Source organism: Pelophylax lessonae (genome assembly GCF_965119305.1).
Source record: "Pelophylax lessonae genome assembly, chromosome: 3".
NCBI classification, from domain to species: domain Eukaryota; kingdom Metazoa; phylum Chordata; class Amphibia; order Anura; family Ranidae; genus Pelophylax; species Pelophylax lessonae.
In genome coordinates, this window is record NC_138770.1 from 419,663,713 (window position 1) to 419,681,413 (window position 17,701).

The following is a 17,701-nucleotide window of genomic DNA, read 5'->3' on the forward strand; positions in this document are numbered from 1 at the left end:
GAGTTTTATTTTAAACCTGTCACGGTCCCAAAGAAAGAGGGCAAGGTGCATCCAATTCTGGATCTCAAGGCCCTGAACTGCTTTGTGCGGGTACAGAAGTTCAGAATGTAGTCCATTCGCATGGTGGTGGCATCCCTGCATCAGGGGGATTTCCTTCTATTGACATCAAGGATGCTTACTTACAAACTCCAATATGTGTCTGTCGCCAGCGTTTCCTCCACTTTGCCATGAGGGAGGAGCATTATCAGTTTGTGTCTTTACCATTTGGTCACGCCTCCCCTCCTCGGGTCTTCACAAAAGTGTTGACCCCGGTGCTGGCATTATGTCAGCAGGGGATTGCAGTGCTGGGTTACTTGGATCACCACCACCTGCGAGCGGAATTCCCTACTGCTCTGGTGGACAACGTGGAAATCACTATACGGACTTTAAAGGAGTTCTTCTGGCTTCTGAATTGTCAGAAGTCTGCTCTAGTTCCTTCTACAAAGTTGGAATATCTGGGTCTGACTCTGGGCTCTAGCCAGAGTGTTCCTTCCTCTGGAGAAACGCCAAATTTGCATGCTGCGATTATCTCCTAATCGGGTCTGTTCCCTCTTTGGAGGAGTTATTTTCAGGTAGGCTCCAGTTTTTTGTTGAGCTCCTGTTACCTGGTTGGCTACCGTTTAGCCTTTGGGAATTTTTTCCACCTCTCATGTTTTGACACTGCTTTGGGACGTCCCACTGGTCAAGATTCTCAGGAGCTGTGTTCATCATTGAACGAAAGAAAAAATGGGATTTTTGACTTACCGTAAAATTAATTTCTCTGATGTTCATTGACTGACACACCACCCGCCCCTCTATGGAGTTCTAACACTGCTTGTGACAAAACGGAGTACCTATTGCAGAGAAGGGGAGTACACCTCCTGGGACTGCCCATAAGAGTTAGTCGGGTCTTTTTTTTTTTTTCTGCCTAGTGTCCTACTCCTGTAGGGGGCAGTATAACACACTGGTCAAGATTCTCAGGAGCTATGTCTGTCAATAAACATCAGAGAAATGGATTTTATGGTAAGTCAAAAATCCAATTTTTTCGGAAGCTCCTCTCAAAAACGCACTTTTTTTTTCAGCCTGTAAACGCTTCTTTGTAAACGCCCAAATGTGCATGGAACCATAGGCTAACATAGAGCTGCTTCTACAGGTTGAAAGGACAAAAAAAGTCAAACCCCTGTAAAAGGAGCTTTTTCTTGCCCAGTGTATATGAAGCCTTAAAGCATAACTTTCACTGGGGTGTATTTGTGATACTCAATAACTTTTACAGATGAACGGGAAAAAGTCAGTAAGCTTCTACATAACAGGCTCTTGCCAGGAGGTTTCATAGCAGTAATTAATGATCGGTTTCATTAAACCCACCTGTCTACACAAGTTGGCTGTCACTGCTATGCTCAAAGAGATTAAAAGCTTGTAATAGCTTGTTTTCAGACGGTTCTCTTGTTACCTGGAGTACATCTAAAATGTCCAACCTGTAACAAAAGCTGCGCTAATTATTATTTCATGAGACTTGCATAACCACCTTAATCTTCTTTTGATACTTTATGTAAATGTGGCATTTCACATAAGTAAAGTTATATAAGTAATAAGTATAACAACATATTTGGACGGTGAATCGCATTGTAAATACACAATGCATTTCAGTGCCCTAAACTATTAGCAAATGCACATTTTGTTTTGTTTTTTTGTTTTTTTATATATATATATAATGGCATGGTTTTGGCCTTTTTAAAAATATCAAAAATCAACCTATATATTTTACTAGCTGCTGGTAGTTTTGGGGAATGGGGGATAGAATATTGTGAAGTGTGTGATAGATATATAGGAATATAGATGCATAATTTTTTATCTTAAATATTTCTTTTTTGGACCAATTATATTACCAAGTTATAAAATGCTTGTGGTATCTACAGTAGTCTGAAGAATGTGGGACCCAAAAATTCAAAGGCATTGTTTAAAAATGTAGTACATTTTGTTAAACTTCTCCCTATAAGTTACTTGCAGTAAAAAGAAAAAAAAAAACACTTCGCCCTCTCAGTTAATGTTAGTATGCGTCTACATCTCATATTGAGGAAGACATACATTTTTCTTCCTCCTGATCAACTATGGTTATTTGATAGTAGTGATGCACCAAAATTTCGGCCCCAAAAAATTCATCAATAACACAACACTGGTGCATTTTTGATGCGCCGTTGCTGCATTTTCAATGCTTTTCAATGGGGAGGTGCGATTTGCCAAAACATGCAACAAGCAGGATTTTTAACACCTCTTCAAAAGGTGCCGATTAATGGCCGGCAAATTCATATTCATTTAAATAATATTTATCACTTCTGGACCAGAAGCATTTACCCCCTTAATAACCAGGGCATTTTTTGCGATACGGCACTGCGTTATTTTAACTGACAATTGCGCGGTCGTGCGACGCTGTACCCTAATAAAATTGGGTATCGCGTCTACAAACTAGTGAAAAGATTTGTAATTTTTATTTATTTATTTTTACTAGTAATGGCTGCGATCAGCCATTTTTAGCGGGACTGCGGCGGACAGATCAGACACCTGACATTTTTTACTTTTTTGAGGGGGGACCAGTGACATTACTGCAGTAATCAGTGCTAAAAATATGCACTGTTACTTTAATAATGACACTGGCAGGGAAGGGGTTATCACCAGGGGTGATCAAAGGGTTAAATCTGTCCCTAGGAGGTGCTTTCTAACTGTGATTGGGATGGGCTTGCTGCATAAACACAGAGACCTGTGTTCCTAAATAAGAGGAACAGAGGATCCCTGTAATCATAGTTACATAGTTACATAGTTGGTGAGGTTGAAAAAAGACATCAGTCCATCCAGTTTAACCTATGATGTGTGTGTGTGTTTGCTTTTAACCGTACATTGTATAACCCTGTATGTTGTGGTCTCTAAGGTGCCCATCTAACAGTTTTTTGAAACTATCAATGCTCCCTGCTGATACGACTACTTGTGGAAGAGAATTCCACATCCTTACCGCTCTTACAGTGAAGAACCCCTTACGCATTTTAAGGTTAAACCGCCTTTCCTCTAGTTTTAGTGAGTGGCCACGTGTCTTATTGTATCTTCTTTCTCTGAATAGTTTGTTCCTTATGCTAGGGTCGCCAGTACAGTATTTGTACATTGATATCATATCCCCCCTCAGTCGTCTCTTCTCCAGAGAGAATAGGTTCAGTGCTTGCAGTCTTTCCTCATAGCTGATGTCCTCCATTCCCCTAATTATTTTTGTTACCCTTCTCTGGACTCTCTCCAGTTCCAGCACATCCTTCCTGAGGACCGGTGCCCAGAACTGGACAGCATACTCAAGATGTGGCCGGACCAGAGTCTTGTAGAGTGGGAGAATAATCTCTTTATTTCTGGAGTGAATCCCCTTTTTTATACATCCCAGTATTCTGTTGGCTTTACTTGCAGCGGCTTGGCATTGCATGCCACTGCCAAGCCTGTTGTCTACCAGTACCCCCAGGTCTTTTTCCATCCTAGACTCACCCAGAGGCTCCCCCCCCCCCCCTAGTGAGTAGCTTGCTTTCTGGTTTTTGGCCCCAAAGTGCATTACTTTACATTTTTCAACATTAAACCTCATCTGCCATGTAGTTGCCCACCCCGTTATTTTGTTCAGGTCCGCTTGCAAGGTTTCCACATCCTGCATAGAAGATATTGGCATGCTTAGTTTAGTATCATCTGCAAATACTGAGATTGTACTAGATATCCCCCCCTCTAGATCATTTATGAATAAATTAAACAGGATTGGTCCCAGGACAGAACCCTGGGGGACCCCACTTTCCACACCCGCCCAATCCGAGTACTCCCCATTAATGGAACTCTGAACTCTCCCCTGGAGCCAGTTCTCTATCCAGGTACTCACCTTATGGTCCATACCTACCTTCCTTAGTTTGTACAGTAAGCGTTTGTGGGGAACGGTGTCAAAGACCTTTGCAAAGTCCAGATACACCACATCCACAGGCTTTCCTTTATCTAGGTGGCAGCTTACTTCATCGTAGAAGGTTAATAGATTGGTTTGGCAAGAACGATTTTTCATAAATCCATGCTGATTGCTACTAATACAGTTTTCATTACTAAAGTCTTGTATGTGGTCCCTTAACATCCCCTCCAAAATCTTGCAGACTACCGATGTTAGGCTGACCGGCCTATAGTTCCCCGGGATACATCTCGGCCCCTTTTTAAATATTGGTACCACGTTGGCTTTTTTCCAATCAGCTGGCACCATACCCGTCTGTAAACTATCCTTAAAGATCAAGAATAATGGTCTGGCAATCACCTGGCTGAGCTCTTTAAGACCCCTCGGGTGCAAGCCATCCGGTCCCGGTGATTTATTTATGTTAAGTTTCTCTAGTTTAGTTCTAAGTCTATCTTCTGTTAGCCATGGCGGTATTTCCTGAGGTGTGTTGTTTAGTTCGGCCTTACAAGCTAGGTTCGTGTAGCCCCCCGATTCTTTTGTGAAGACTGAAGAGAAGAAATGATTTAACACTTCCGCCTTTTCTCTGTCCTCTGTGGCCATATTTCCTTTGTCATCTTTTATGGGGCCAATGTGTTCTGGCCTCGCTTTTTTACTGTTTATATACTTAAAGAACTTCTTGGGGTTCTTTTTACTCTCCTCCGCTATATGTCTCTCATAACTGACAGAACAGCGGTCTGCCGTGTTAACAACGGCAGACCACCATTCTGTCCCCATGGGGAGACGGCAATCGCGGCTGCTGGACCTGCTGATTACCTTCCCCTGTGGCCAATGAGCGTGCGCGCGGGCCTCCGCTTGTGGTCCCGCAAAGCGACCTACAGGTAAGTCGTTTTGCGGGACAGAGCCGACAGTAAAACTACAATGGCTGGTTGGCAAGCGGTTAATTAAAAAGTTAAGTGGCAAGTGCATCCTGAACTTTTGGTTTTGGCACCGAAATTTTAATTTTGGTGCACCACTATTGATTAGTATATGTGGATGTTTTCTATTTAAGGGTGTTGGGCTTTTTTTTTTTTTTCTGTGTGTCGGTTGAACTAGATGGACTTGTGCATTTTTTTTTTCAACCACATTAACTATGTAATTTATCTTAAAACTAAGCCCTCCAGCGGAGCACTGTTACTGCTGACAGAGCTTCCATCTTCACCTGGTCTTCCTTCTGGGTTTGCAGTCTCCAGCCGTTTGAATGGCAGAGCCGCAGTGACATTAAAGAGGAAGTAAACCCTCCTCTGCAACTTTTACCTATAGGTAAGCCTATGATGAGGCTTACCTATAGGTACTGTAAATATCTCCTAAACATGCACCGTTAAGGAGATATTTACCTTACATGCAGCCAGTGACATCACTCGCGCATGCGCTCTGAAGGAACGGCCGCTGGCGCCTTTCCTTCAGAGCCCCGTGCGTGGGAGTGACGTCACCATGGCTCTGGCCAATCAGATGGCCCGGATGCCGCGATCCCGGAAGACGGGCGACTGGACATGTAACCCGTCATACAGGTAAGCGGGCAGCACGGCTGGGGCTCGTTCTAAGGTAAGTATTTCATAATGAGCTAGTATGCGATGCATACTAACTCATTATGTGTTTCTCTTTCAGGTTGAAAAAAAAAAAAGTATGCCGTCCCTCTAGAGTGCATGTGTCGGTGACCTCACCGGCTGCAGAAACAAAGGGTATCTCCTAAGCGATGCACATTTAGAAGATATTCCTTGAACCTACAGGTAAGCTTTATTATAAACGTACCTGTTGGTACAAGTGTCCAAGTGGTGTTTGCTACCACTTTTTCTTAGCAATGAGATAAGTAACATTGTTAACCAGTGAGAGATCTATTGTGTTCATTATATGGAGTTCGATGGCAACTGTTAATTAAATATAAACCATATTCTCCAAGAGCATGATCTTATGAATAGGTCCTTTAACACAAATCATTGGCGTTTAATCCTGACATATGATGTATACTGGCTTCTTATGTAAGCAATGACACATACTAGATTTTACCTATAATTTGTCTATTTATACTATACTGAATAATTAGATCCTCGTTCGTTGGATTGGTTTGTGTGCTACTCTAGCTGGCACTGAGCCCTTTTTTGTGCATTTGCATGTAATGTAATTAAGAATGACTAAGCTTTTAAACCTCTGCTGCTCTGTGACAATCTGTACAGAGGACAATGCTATAGGTTGGAATTGTCAGTCGTATGTTAATATGAGCTGAACAGATTAAAACAGGACATCAGTGGGTCACAAGTTGCCTGCCTAGGCTTACACCAGTTCTTACTAGGCTATGTCATGCAAAACAAGAACCCTGTTCTTTAGTCAACATTGATGAAGTTTGACCTCTGTAAAATCTATTGTTTAAAATTGTGCGTAAGTTACCATGCAATTTTTGTTTTCTTTCTTTTTTTTTTTTTTTATAGTTACTGGTATATTGTTTTTATTAATACAACTTTTTCATTTATGACTGACATAAGATGATGAATGCCAAACCTGGCTGTTTTTAGGACTTGGTTTGCAGCAGACATCTTTTGCAAATGATTTTTGAAAAAATAGCCAACTGGCTGGGTTTAATTTAGCTTAGCCAGTAGCTATGTACGACTGCCAACTTTGTATGTCCAGGTTAAGTGCCTATTTTTAATTATTTTGGCAGCGTTTGCATTTTTTTTGTTTTATGTGATCTTACACTTGTACTTCCATATGTGTGGTATTGTATTAAAAGTAGGGATTTGTATATTAGCCAGTTGAAGGAGCTTTGTAGTTCCCTGCAATCATCACTAGTCTTCCCATTTAAAGCGCTTCTAAACCGAAAAACAAAAATGTAATACACTGCTCAAAAAAATTAAAGGAACACTTTTTAATACGAATATAACATCAAGTCAAGTTAACTCCTGGGATAGTTATCTGGTCAGTTAAGTAGTAGCAAAGGGGGCTGTTAATCAGTTTCAGCTGCTTTGGTGTTAATGAGATTAAAAGGTGCACTAGATGGGTAACTAATGGCACTTTTCCACTGCAAGTACCGGCTCTGCTTTACTAGGCCCTGCTTGCTTTTCCACTGCTGGTACCGCATGGTACGGTGTTGAAACGGTTCGGTACGGTATGGTTTGCTTTTCCACTAAAGTAGTACTAAAGTTAAGTGGGTGGGATTCTCTGACCAATCAGTGGCTAGTAGTGACTGCATGCAAAGGATTGTGGGATATGGTACCGGGTATGGTACCTCTTGGAACCACAATCGAGGTGGTACTGTTTTTGAGAGCCGTACCGTTCGGTTCCATGCAGTGAAAAAGCGCCGCGGGAACCGTACCGAACCGTTCCTACACCGTACCATGCGGTACCAGCAGTGGAAAAGCACAAAAGCGAGCCGAACCATTCGGTTCCATGCAGTGGAAAAGCGCCAAATGAGACGACCTCCAAAACCGGAATGGTTTTACATTTGAAGGCAACTGACTTTTTTCCCTACTCCTCTTTTTCTGACCGTTTTTCACTAGTTTTGAATTTGGATAGGGTTAGTGTAACTACTAGCAGCATGAGGCGACATCTGGACCCTATGGATGTTTCTTAGGCAGTCCAACTCCTCCAGGATGGCACATTATTATGTGCATTGCCAGAAGGTTTGCTGTGTCTCCCAGCACAAGAGCAAGAGGAGATTCCAGGAGACAGGCAGTTAGGAGAGGTGGACAGGGCCATAGAACGTCCCTAACCCATCAGTAGGACCAGTATCTGCTCCTTTGTGCAAGGAGGAACAGGATGAGCACCGCCAGAGCCCCACAAAATGACCTCCAGCAGGCCACTGGTGTAAATGTCTCTGACCAAACAATCAGAAACAGACTTTGAGGATGGCCTTTAGGGCCCAAGGTCCTTTAGTGGGCCTTGTGCTCACAGGCTAGCGCCATGGAGCTCGATTGGCATTTGCTATTGAACACCAGAATTGGCTGGTCCACCACTGGCACCCTGTGCTTTTCACAGAGGGCAGGTTCACCCTCCGCACATTTGACAGACGTGAAAGGGTTTAGAGAAGCTGTGGAAAATGTTATTCTGCCTGTAACATCATTCAGCATGACAGGTTTGGTGGTTGGTCAGTGATGGTCTGGGGAGGAATATCCATGGAGAGACACACAGACCTCTACAGGCTAGGGCATTCGGGATGAAATCCTTGGACCCATTGTTAGACCTTTTTTTTTTTTTTTTTTAACTTGCTGGTTTGAATTAGAAAAAACCCATAGTGTGTACCAGGCTTATGAATAAGAATATGGAATCTGTTTTTATCGCTTACTTTGGACACACTTGCGTCCTGTCTGACACCAAGAGAGAAAAATTATGGTGTAGGTGTCCCTATCCATGAGAGATCCCACCTTTTCCTTGTCCACGCTGTCATCCTGGCAGGAAGTGAGTTTACATCTCACATGAGGATACAGATGACAATAAAAGTCAACCTACGCGTTCCTCCTGTCAGCATATGTGTATGCATCACAGGAGAATAGCTCCTTGTTTTGCCCCACTGTCTCCCAGTTTGAGATGCTCTGTATGATGGCTTACAAGAGGAAAGATTACAAGTCAGATTTGGGTACTTTAACTACTGGTAATTAAAAATAAATGTACTTTTTTTTTAAATAACTTAATTAGTGGGTTTTTTTTTTTTTCCTGAAGTTTTAACACTAATGAGCTGGCAAGTCCATAAATATGTATTTTAACGTCTTCTGATGTTTTGACTTCACAGGTGCAACTTGGACAAGTGGAGATTAAATGCCCCATAACTGAGTGCAATAAACATCTGGATGAATCCACCATCTTATACAGCCTGCCACATGATGACATCATCAAGTACAAGTACTTCCTGGAACTTAGCCACATCGACTCCAGCACCAAGCCCTGCCCACAGTGCAAGCACTTTACGACCTTTAAAAGGAAGAGTCACATTCCAACACCGACCAAAGCCGAGAGCAAGTTCAAAGTGAGCATGTGTAGCCAATGACACTCAGATTAGTGATCCTAAAAGTAGGACATGGATTACTGTGGCATTAACAGCCATTTAATTTCAGGGAAATGATCGAAAAATGTTTAATTACAGGCTAAATGGTTCTGAACAGGTTTAAATACCATCTGTTATACCTAGCTTATATTATGGTTTTCAGTTTATTTTTTAAAGAATTTACCAACATTAATCAACTTTGTATAAAATGCTACTGTTCTCATGTCGTCTTGAAGAATGTTTAAAGCTTTTTAAAGGGGAAAAGCACATAACGGATTTGACACAGGGAAAGAAAAGACTATAGCATATTAGAAAATCATGAATAAATGTTGAGGCATCTGTTTGATTTAGCTGGTCTGTGTAGCCACATGGAACGGCCTGATTTTGAATCCTGTTTTCTTTAGAACCAAACTGAACACATTCCCTTTAGGATTATGAAGGGATCACATTCATTTTTAGCATACCAACCTATTGACTTAACTGTAGCATTTTGGAAGGTTTTAAGTGTGAGGAGCAGTTACATAATACAGTAAATGAACCTAATGCAGTATAAATTAGTTAATTGGATAACAGTACATAGCATACTACCTATGCACTGTCACCGAAATTCATATCAATCCAGTTTAATAAAGGTTTTATACTGGAACTTTCACTTAAATGCTAAATTTTTTGTTCTAACTCATTATAACTGAGTATTTCTATTTTGTGGTTAAAGTTTTAAAGAAGAAATTGGTATAAATAAATGATTGCAGCAGAAGTAAAGGCAGGTACCCAGATGCACTAATTTTCCATTGTGCTATGGGAGCCCTAATCCCTTCCTATCTACAAATCTGTAGATTAATATTCACCTGGAAATTCACACATATTGTGGCAACATTCAAGTGTTTGTTACCCCAATATTAAATATTCCTGATGTTGGCCTGCTGTACCATGTACTTGAATGAGAAAGTACTTGGTTCTCTTTGTATTGCTTCCTTTGTGTGAAAACCGTGGAGCAGTGTTAATTTTGTCGACTAAAACCGACTAAAACGTTTTCGTCTACTAAATTAACACAATTTTAGTCGACTAAAATACGACTAAAACTAAAACAATTCAGATGACTAAAATACGACCAAAACTAAAATGGCATTTTAGTCAAAAGACTATAACTAAATCGAAATTTGCTGCCAAAATTAACACTGGTGCATGCTCAAAGCTTAATACCATAAATAATAACCTATTCAATTTTTCACTCCAGGACCAGCAGTAGTATATAAATGGATTTTTGTAAGATCTTACCGTAAAATCCTTTTCTCTTAAGCTCATTGACAGACGTAGTCTTCTTGATTCTCAAGAGCTGGGTTATGTTGTCTCCGCAGGAGTAGGACTAGGCAGAAAGACAAAACGTTCTGGCTCCACCTTAGGGGCAGTCCCTGAGGGTATATCCTCCCTCTCTCTGCTACAGGGAATCAGTTCTGTTCTAAAGCAGTAACAGAGAATTTAACCCAACCCAACTCAATGATAGAGGGGCGGGTACTACGTCTGTCAATGAGCTTAAGAGAAAAGGATTTTACGGTAAGATCTTACAAAAATCCATTTTTCTCTATCGCTCATTGACAGACGTAGTCTTCTTGATTCTCAAGAGCTGGGACATCCAGAAGCAGTGCCACAAATGAGGGGTGGGATTGACAAAATCAAATCCAATCTAGAAGGCCCAACCGGTGCCAAACTAGAAGTTTTAAAGGCTCATTATAAACAAAGAATGAGACTAAAGAAAAATTTTCCAACGGAAAAAACCCTCGAGGTAGACCGCTGGTCTCCTCAAATAGCGGCCTGCAAAACCTTGCGGCCAAACGAGGCATCAGACGATGCCATTACATCAACTTTATAATGTTTAGTAAAGGTATGCACCGACGACCAGGTAGCCGCCTTGCACACCTGGACCACTGACGCCTGATGGCGAAAGGCCCATGACGCACTAAGTGCCCGAGTGGAGTGCGCCTTAACAGGGAACGGGGGCTCCCGACCCTTAATAGAATAAGCCTGTACTACCGTCTGTCTGATCCATCTGGAAATGGTCGCGGCAGAAGCAGGCAACCCCTTTTTGGGTCCATCTGGGATCACAAAAAGTGAATCCGTCTTGCGAAACGAGTCTGTCGTTTTCAAGTATACCCTGATCGCCCGGACCACATCCAAGGAGTGTAAAGCAAACTCTCGCGGATGACTGGGCTTAGGACACAGGGAAGGTAACGCAATTTCTTCATTCAGATGAAATTCTGAAACCACTTTTGGTAGGAAGGATGGATTCGGACGAAGAACCACCTTATCTCTATGAACCACCAGATATGGTGAACGACAAGATAATGCGGCCAGTTCTGACACCCTGCGTGCAGAAGTAATAGCCACCAAGAAGGCCACCTTCTGGGACAACGTAGGTAGAGGAATCTCCCTAATATCTTCAAGGGGAGGTTTCTGAAGAACCGACAACACTAAATTAAGATCCCAGGGGGGTAACGGCGCGTGCACTGGCGGAGCCAGATGTCGCACCCCCTGGATGAAATTCCGCACCAAGGAATGAGTAGCCAAAGGCTTCTGAAAGAAGATAGCTAATGCTGAGACCTGACCTTTGATAGTACTCAAGGCCAGTTTCTGCTCAACCCCTTGTTGCAGAAAAGCCAATATTCGACTAATCGAATAAGACCGAGGACGGAACCCCAAAGGTTCACACCATGCAATGTAGGACTTCCATGTGCGATGATAAATCTTTCTGGAAGTCGCTTTTCTTGCTTCAACTAGAGTAGGAATAACTGAAGCTGACAAACATTTGTCCTTCAGCACCTGGGTCTCAATAGCCAGGCCGTTAAAGCCAGCGATCGTAAAGCAGGATGGAAGATCGGTCCCTGAGACAGTAGGTCCTCCCTGAGAGGAAGTCTCCACGGGACGTCCGCCACCAGTCTGACCACGTCGGCGTACCAAGCTCGACGAGGCCAGTCCGGAGCTACCAGAATTACTGGAATTCCTTCCTCCTCTATCCTGCGAAGAAGTCTTGGCAGTAACGCGAGAGGAGGGAAGGCATACATTAGCTGGTATTGCCCCCACGGGGCGATCAGTGCGTCTGCGGTTTCTGCTAGAGGATCGCGGGAGCGAGCCACGAATCTCTGAACTTTCCTGTTGAATCGTGATGCCAACAGATCCACATCCGGGGTGCCCCACCGTAGGCACAACTGGTGGAAAACGTCTGGATGGAGGGACCATTCCCCCTGATCCAGAGTCTGACGGCTGAGATAATCTGCCTGCCAATTCTCCACCCCCGGAATGAACACCGCAGAGATTGCTGGAACAAATCGTTCCGCCCAGCGAAGAATGCAAGCCACTTCTTTGGCCGCTCGGACACTCTTGGTGCCCCCCTGGTGATTGACATAAGCCACGGCCGTGGCATTGTCCGACTGGATCCGAACCGGGCTGCCCTGGAGCTGCTCGGTCCAGTGAATCAGACAAAGTCTGATCGCTCTCAGTTCCAATACATTTATCGGTAACCTGGATTCTTCCAGGGACCAAAGTCTCTGGACAGATAACTGACCGAGAATTCCTCCCCATCCGGATAGACTGGCATCCGTGGTCACTATCGTCCAATATATTGGCAGAAATGACTTTCCCTGGCTGAGCATCGGAGACCGAAGCCACCAGACCAGAGACTCTCTGGTCTGTTTGCTCAATCGAATCTGATTGTCCAGGGATTCCGGATTCCGATTCCATCTGAGAAGAATCTCTTGCTGAAGAATTCGGGTATGGGACTGGGCAAATGGGACTGCTTCGAACGAAGCCACCATCAACCCCAGAACCCTCATGCAAGTCCGAAGGGAAGACCAGCTGTTGGACAGTAACAACTGGACTGCTGATTGAATCTTTCGGAGTTTCCCTACCGGAAGAAAAACCCTTGTCCTGACTGTGTCTAGAATTAGACCCAGATATTCGAGCCTCTGGGTGGGAACCAGAAATGACTTTTGCTGGTTCACCAGCCACCCGAATTCCTGTAAAGAAATCATAGTAATTTCTATGTTTTGTAGCAAGGTCTGAGGAGACTCTGCATGAAGCAGAAGATCGTCTAGGTAACCAAGGATCGATATGCCTCTTTGGCGCAGAAGTGCCAACATTGGGGCCAACACCTTTGTGAAGACCCGCGGAGCCGTGGCGAGACCGAAAGGTAACGCCACAAACTGATAGTGGTTCTCTTCTACGGAAAAGCGTAGAAACCGCTGATGTCCTGCGAAAATGGGAATGTGAAGATAGGCGTCCTTGATGTCTATGGACGCTAGGACATCCCCTGGATGCAGGAAGGCTGCTACTGTGCGAATGGACTCCATTCTGAATCTTCTTATGTTGACAAAAGAATTGAGTGCTCTTAAGTCCAGAATTGGACGCACTTTGCCCTCTTTCCTGGGTATTGTAAATAGGTTTGAATAAAACCCTTGGAACCGTTCTGTCCAAGGAACGTGGACTACCACTCCTTGTTGTAGTAAATCTGTGACTGCTCTCCGCAGATCTTCTAAACGATCTGAGAATAGTCGGATATTGGAAGGGAAGAATCGCGCCGGTGGGAGAGATCGAAACTCGATCTTGTACCCTGACCTTATGACTTCGCAAACCCATTTGTCCGGGATTCTGGAAAGCCATGGATCCGGGAACCGGCGAAGACGTCCCCCCACCCCAGTTATGGGTGGGGGCGCACCTTCAGGCTTTGGACGGTTTATCTTCAGGTCTGGAGGGGGCGGGCTTTTGCTTGCCCGACCAACGACCCCTGACGCCTCCTGCAGGAGCTTTGGAGGACTTAGTTTTTTCACCCGCGGGACGAAAAAACCTCTTGTGAGCAGAAAAAGAAGGCCCTTTACCTTTAAAATTTTGCGGTAAAAAGGTGCTCTTTCCACCCGTGAGATCTTTAATGATCTCATCTAAGTTGGCTCCAAATAGACGCTCTCCTAAAAAGGGGATATTAGCCAATGCTTTCTTGGAACCTTGGTCGGCTAACCAACCTTTTAGCCACAGTGTACGCCTGAGAACCACTGCTGAGACTGATGCTCGCGCCAATAATGGAGTGGCGTCTAACGCCGCATCACACACAAACTGTAACCCCTGTATCATTTGTTCCAACAAATCTGATACCGCCTGAGGGACCTCTTCTAAGTCCCGGCGTAACCACTTGGTCCATTCAGTTACAGCCTGCGAAACCAGACCAATAGCTATTATAGGTCTGAAAGCTGATCCAATCAAGGAAAACATGGTGCGAGACATAGCTTCTATCTTGCGATCCACTGGATCTTTAAAAGACGGAGCGTCTTCTAGAGGAATAACCGTGGCTTTATTCAATCTAGCAATTGGTGAATCCACCACAGGTGGTTCTGTCCATTTCTTAATGAGGGTTTCCTCAAACGGATAACGCCTGTCAATGCGTTTAGAAATAGTAAAAGTGCGTTTTGGCAGACGCCATTCTTCTTCGATTGGATTGCCAAAACATTTGGGCAATGGAAAAACCTTCGCCACTTTGATGCGTTTTTTAGTCCCAAAAGGGATTTCAGTTACAGCTATTTCCGATGGAATACCCTGTAACCTTAAGGTTTCTTGAACAGATACAATGAGTGCGTTTACCAACGCTTCCTCTCGGGCTATGGCGGATGCCGAAACATCCTCCTCACTGTCTGAAGAGACAGGACCCGAGACACCAATCCCAGATGAAGTACCTGCAACTGCAGAAATAGGCTCAGAGTCTGAATCCGAGGTTTCAGATAAGGGGTTAGGCGGGGGTCGCTTTCTTGCGCCCTGTCCCTGACAAGCCACTTCCACCCGGGACACAAAAGTTTCCATACCGAACCGACAGAAAAAAACTGATTCCCTGTAGCAGAGAGAGGGAGGATATACCCTCAGGGACTGCCCCTAAGGTGGAGCCAGAACGTTTTGTCTTTCTGCCTAGTCCTACTCCTGCGGAGACAACATAACCCAGCTCTTGAGAATCAAGAAGACTACGTCTGTCAATGAGCGATAGAGAAAATGAGTTTGGAAATTGTAGAGAAATGCTTCAATAATGCATTACAAATGAACTACACCCATTCTATTATAGATGACTAAAATTAGTTTTAGTCGACTAAAATGTAGGACGCTTTAGTAGACTAAATACGACTAAAACTCTTGCAGAAGACTAAAATGGGACTAAAACTAAAATGCCATTTTAGTCCTAAGACTAAGACTAAAACTAAATTCAAATTTGCTGCCAAAATTAACACTGCCGTGGAGATCCTGCCAGTCCCTCTGCTTCATAATAAAAACTGACCACACTAAGCAGGAGAACACAACATGGTCGGTTCCATAGCTATGCCGGGAACTCATAATAATGATCAGACTTGTCCTGACATGCCCCCACTGCACAGCCATTCACTGGGAAGTTCAGTGTGCTGCTGCTGCTTCTTCCCCCCAGCTCTTATGCAGCTGATAACAGAGGCAATATGATTACTTATAAAAATAAAAAAAGGGGGGGGGGTTGTATTTTCTTTTTTTTTTTATATATATATATATATATATATATATATCTATCTATACAATTTTTTTTGTCTTTCATTTCTATTTTAAGCTGAATGGGTTGTTACAAGGTGATCATTTACAATCACTTTAATCTACACTCTTTTCAGGCTAATAGCATTTAGTGCTGTGGGCCCTGAAGTGTCCCTAAAAGCTCAGGGTCTCCACTAATCATTGGGAGCCAGTCAGCATTGTTCCCAGTCATGTGATCACCTTGTCTGCTAGATTATATTCATTGAATTTCTTTGTTTACAAACATAGACTTGACAGCTGCATTCGTATTCCTTTGCAGGTACTTTTTCTTTAGCCCCGGTTCACACTTAGGCGATGCGGGAAGGCTGCGAGATGCCTATTCCCGCATCGCAAACGCACCCCCGGCAGTTCACACTGCCATATGCGATACGCTGGGGGTGTCAATGTAATCTTAACGACACCCCCAGTTTGATTGCATATCGCAGTGCGATCTTGCAGTTCGCTCAGGATCGGATCGCACAAGTGTGAACCGATGTGCGATCCTTATCTGATGCGGCTGCAAAAAAGGGTCCTGTGCGTGTTTGCTGCGGGTGCGGTGCGAATTTAGCCATACAAAGTTTATGGCTAAACTCGCACCGCACAGCCGATCGCATGTAATGAAGGAGCAGTGTGCTCCGACATTACATGTGAACGCCTCAGCCGCACAAATGTGAACCGGCTCTAAAGGCCAACTCCAGCCACAATACCCTTATCAGATTTAGATAAGGTAAAGCTGGTTTGCCTAATAAAGAATCTTCTCGCATGCAGGCTTTTTCCCTGCTGTGTAAACCAATTTAAGATGTTGGAGTTCTACAGCTTTCGCTGTACTTATAGCCGCTCCAGATGTAAGCCCCAAATACTGTCGTTCAGTCTCTGCCCCCTCTGCTCCTGATCATTCACAAAAATGAATCTTTGAGCAAGAGTAGAGCCAAAATAACTTAACTGGTTTAATATTTTATTCCCTGAAAAATAGATGAGAATTAAGTAGTTGTTCACAGTAGTTGAACATTTTTTTAGGGAAACTCTGCGCCAAGTTTCCTAAATCTGGCTCTAAGCCTAGTTAGTTTAACACTATTAAAGCTGAATTCCAGATATAGATTTTTTATTTTTTTTTGCAAAGATGCATTGGTCTAACTTGGACCATATTATGGCTGAACATACATTATACAATTTTCCTTTAGATTTACCAAAACTGTATGCTATGCAATTGGGTAGGCCCTTGCACTTCATAGTTGAAAGGTAAATCTTTTTAGCTTTGGAAAGAGTGGAAAGGGTTTAAAACACCTGTCAGTTTTTACTGCTGTCTGTGCCCCCCCTTAAAGCGGAGTTCCGGGCACAGAATCGTTTTTTTTTTTTCAATCTCCCCCTAACAATCACCCTTACACATCGATACATCCGCTAATCCTGGTTAGAATGGTGAAATAATGAGTTTGCAAGAATAAAATCTTACTTTATATAATTTCTGATGTGCGGCGCCATCTTTGTTGTGGATTGCTGAGTCCGTTGTGGGGAAATGTCTTCCCTTCTTCCTGATTCCAGTGGGCGTAGGCCTGTGAGTCAAGGAATGAGAACAGTGGTCGGCCGCCCATGTGACTGCAAAGTGCATCATGGGAGGGCCGAGGAAGAGCTCCCAGGACGCATTGCGGCAGGAAGTGACGAGGAGAGCCGAGGCACAGGAGGGAGGAAGTCCTTTGAAAGGTGAGTATACAAACCTCTGTAAACAGGTAAGTGAACAAAAAAAAAACTATGGGAATATCCAATTCTGACTCAGCGGAGAGTAAGGAATACAATGCAGTAATTATTAGAAATTTAATTTTGTGCCCGGAACTCCGCTTTAAGGAGATTTGCCCTCTTGATTTGTCCTGTTTACCATTATCATTGAAAAGTGAAAGTAAAAGAAAATCCCAAATCTTGGGTTGTCCCCAGAAAAGCAATAAGGGGGGGCGGGGAAATCTTCCAATGGGTATGTTAGTTCTGGTGGTCTGGGAGTCCCCAAGAAATTCCCTTGATTTACAGAGATTTACTCTCCCCTCCTGTTTGGATATGAGACAGGAAGTGAAGGGAAAGCTCCCCAATGGCAAAAACAAATAATAATAAAAATCACTGGGTTTTTAACTCTTCCTTACTCTATCCAAAATGAAAAACAAAGTTTAGCTTATAGTTCTACTTTAGGA

At 43.4% G+C, this 17,701-nt stretch overlaps 1 protein-coding gene across 1 annotated transcript in view; it reads left to right on the forward strand.

Annotated features, from left to right (window-relative positions):
- RNF217 (ring finger protein 217) overlaps nt 1–17,701 on the forward strand; it is a 144,901-nt gene that overhangs the window by 96,675 nt on the left and 30,525 nt on the right. Inside the window, exon 2 of the mRNA XM_082252273.1 lies at nt 8,718–8,951. Within this exon, the coding sequence (XP_082108399.1) occupies nt 8,718–8,951 (234 nt within the window). The remainder of the gene's footprint in view (nt 1–8,717; nt 8,952–17,701) is intronic.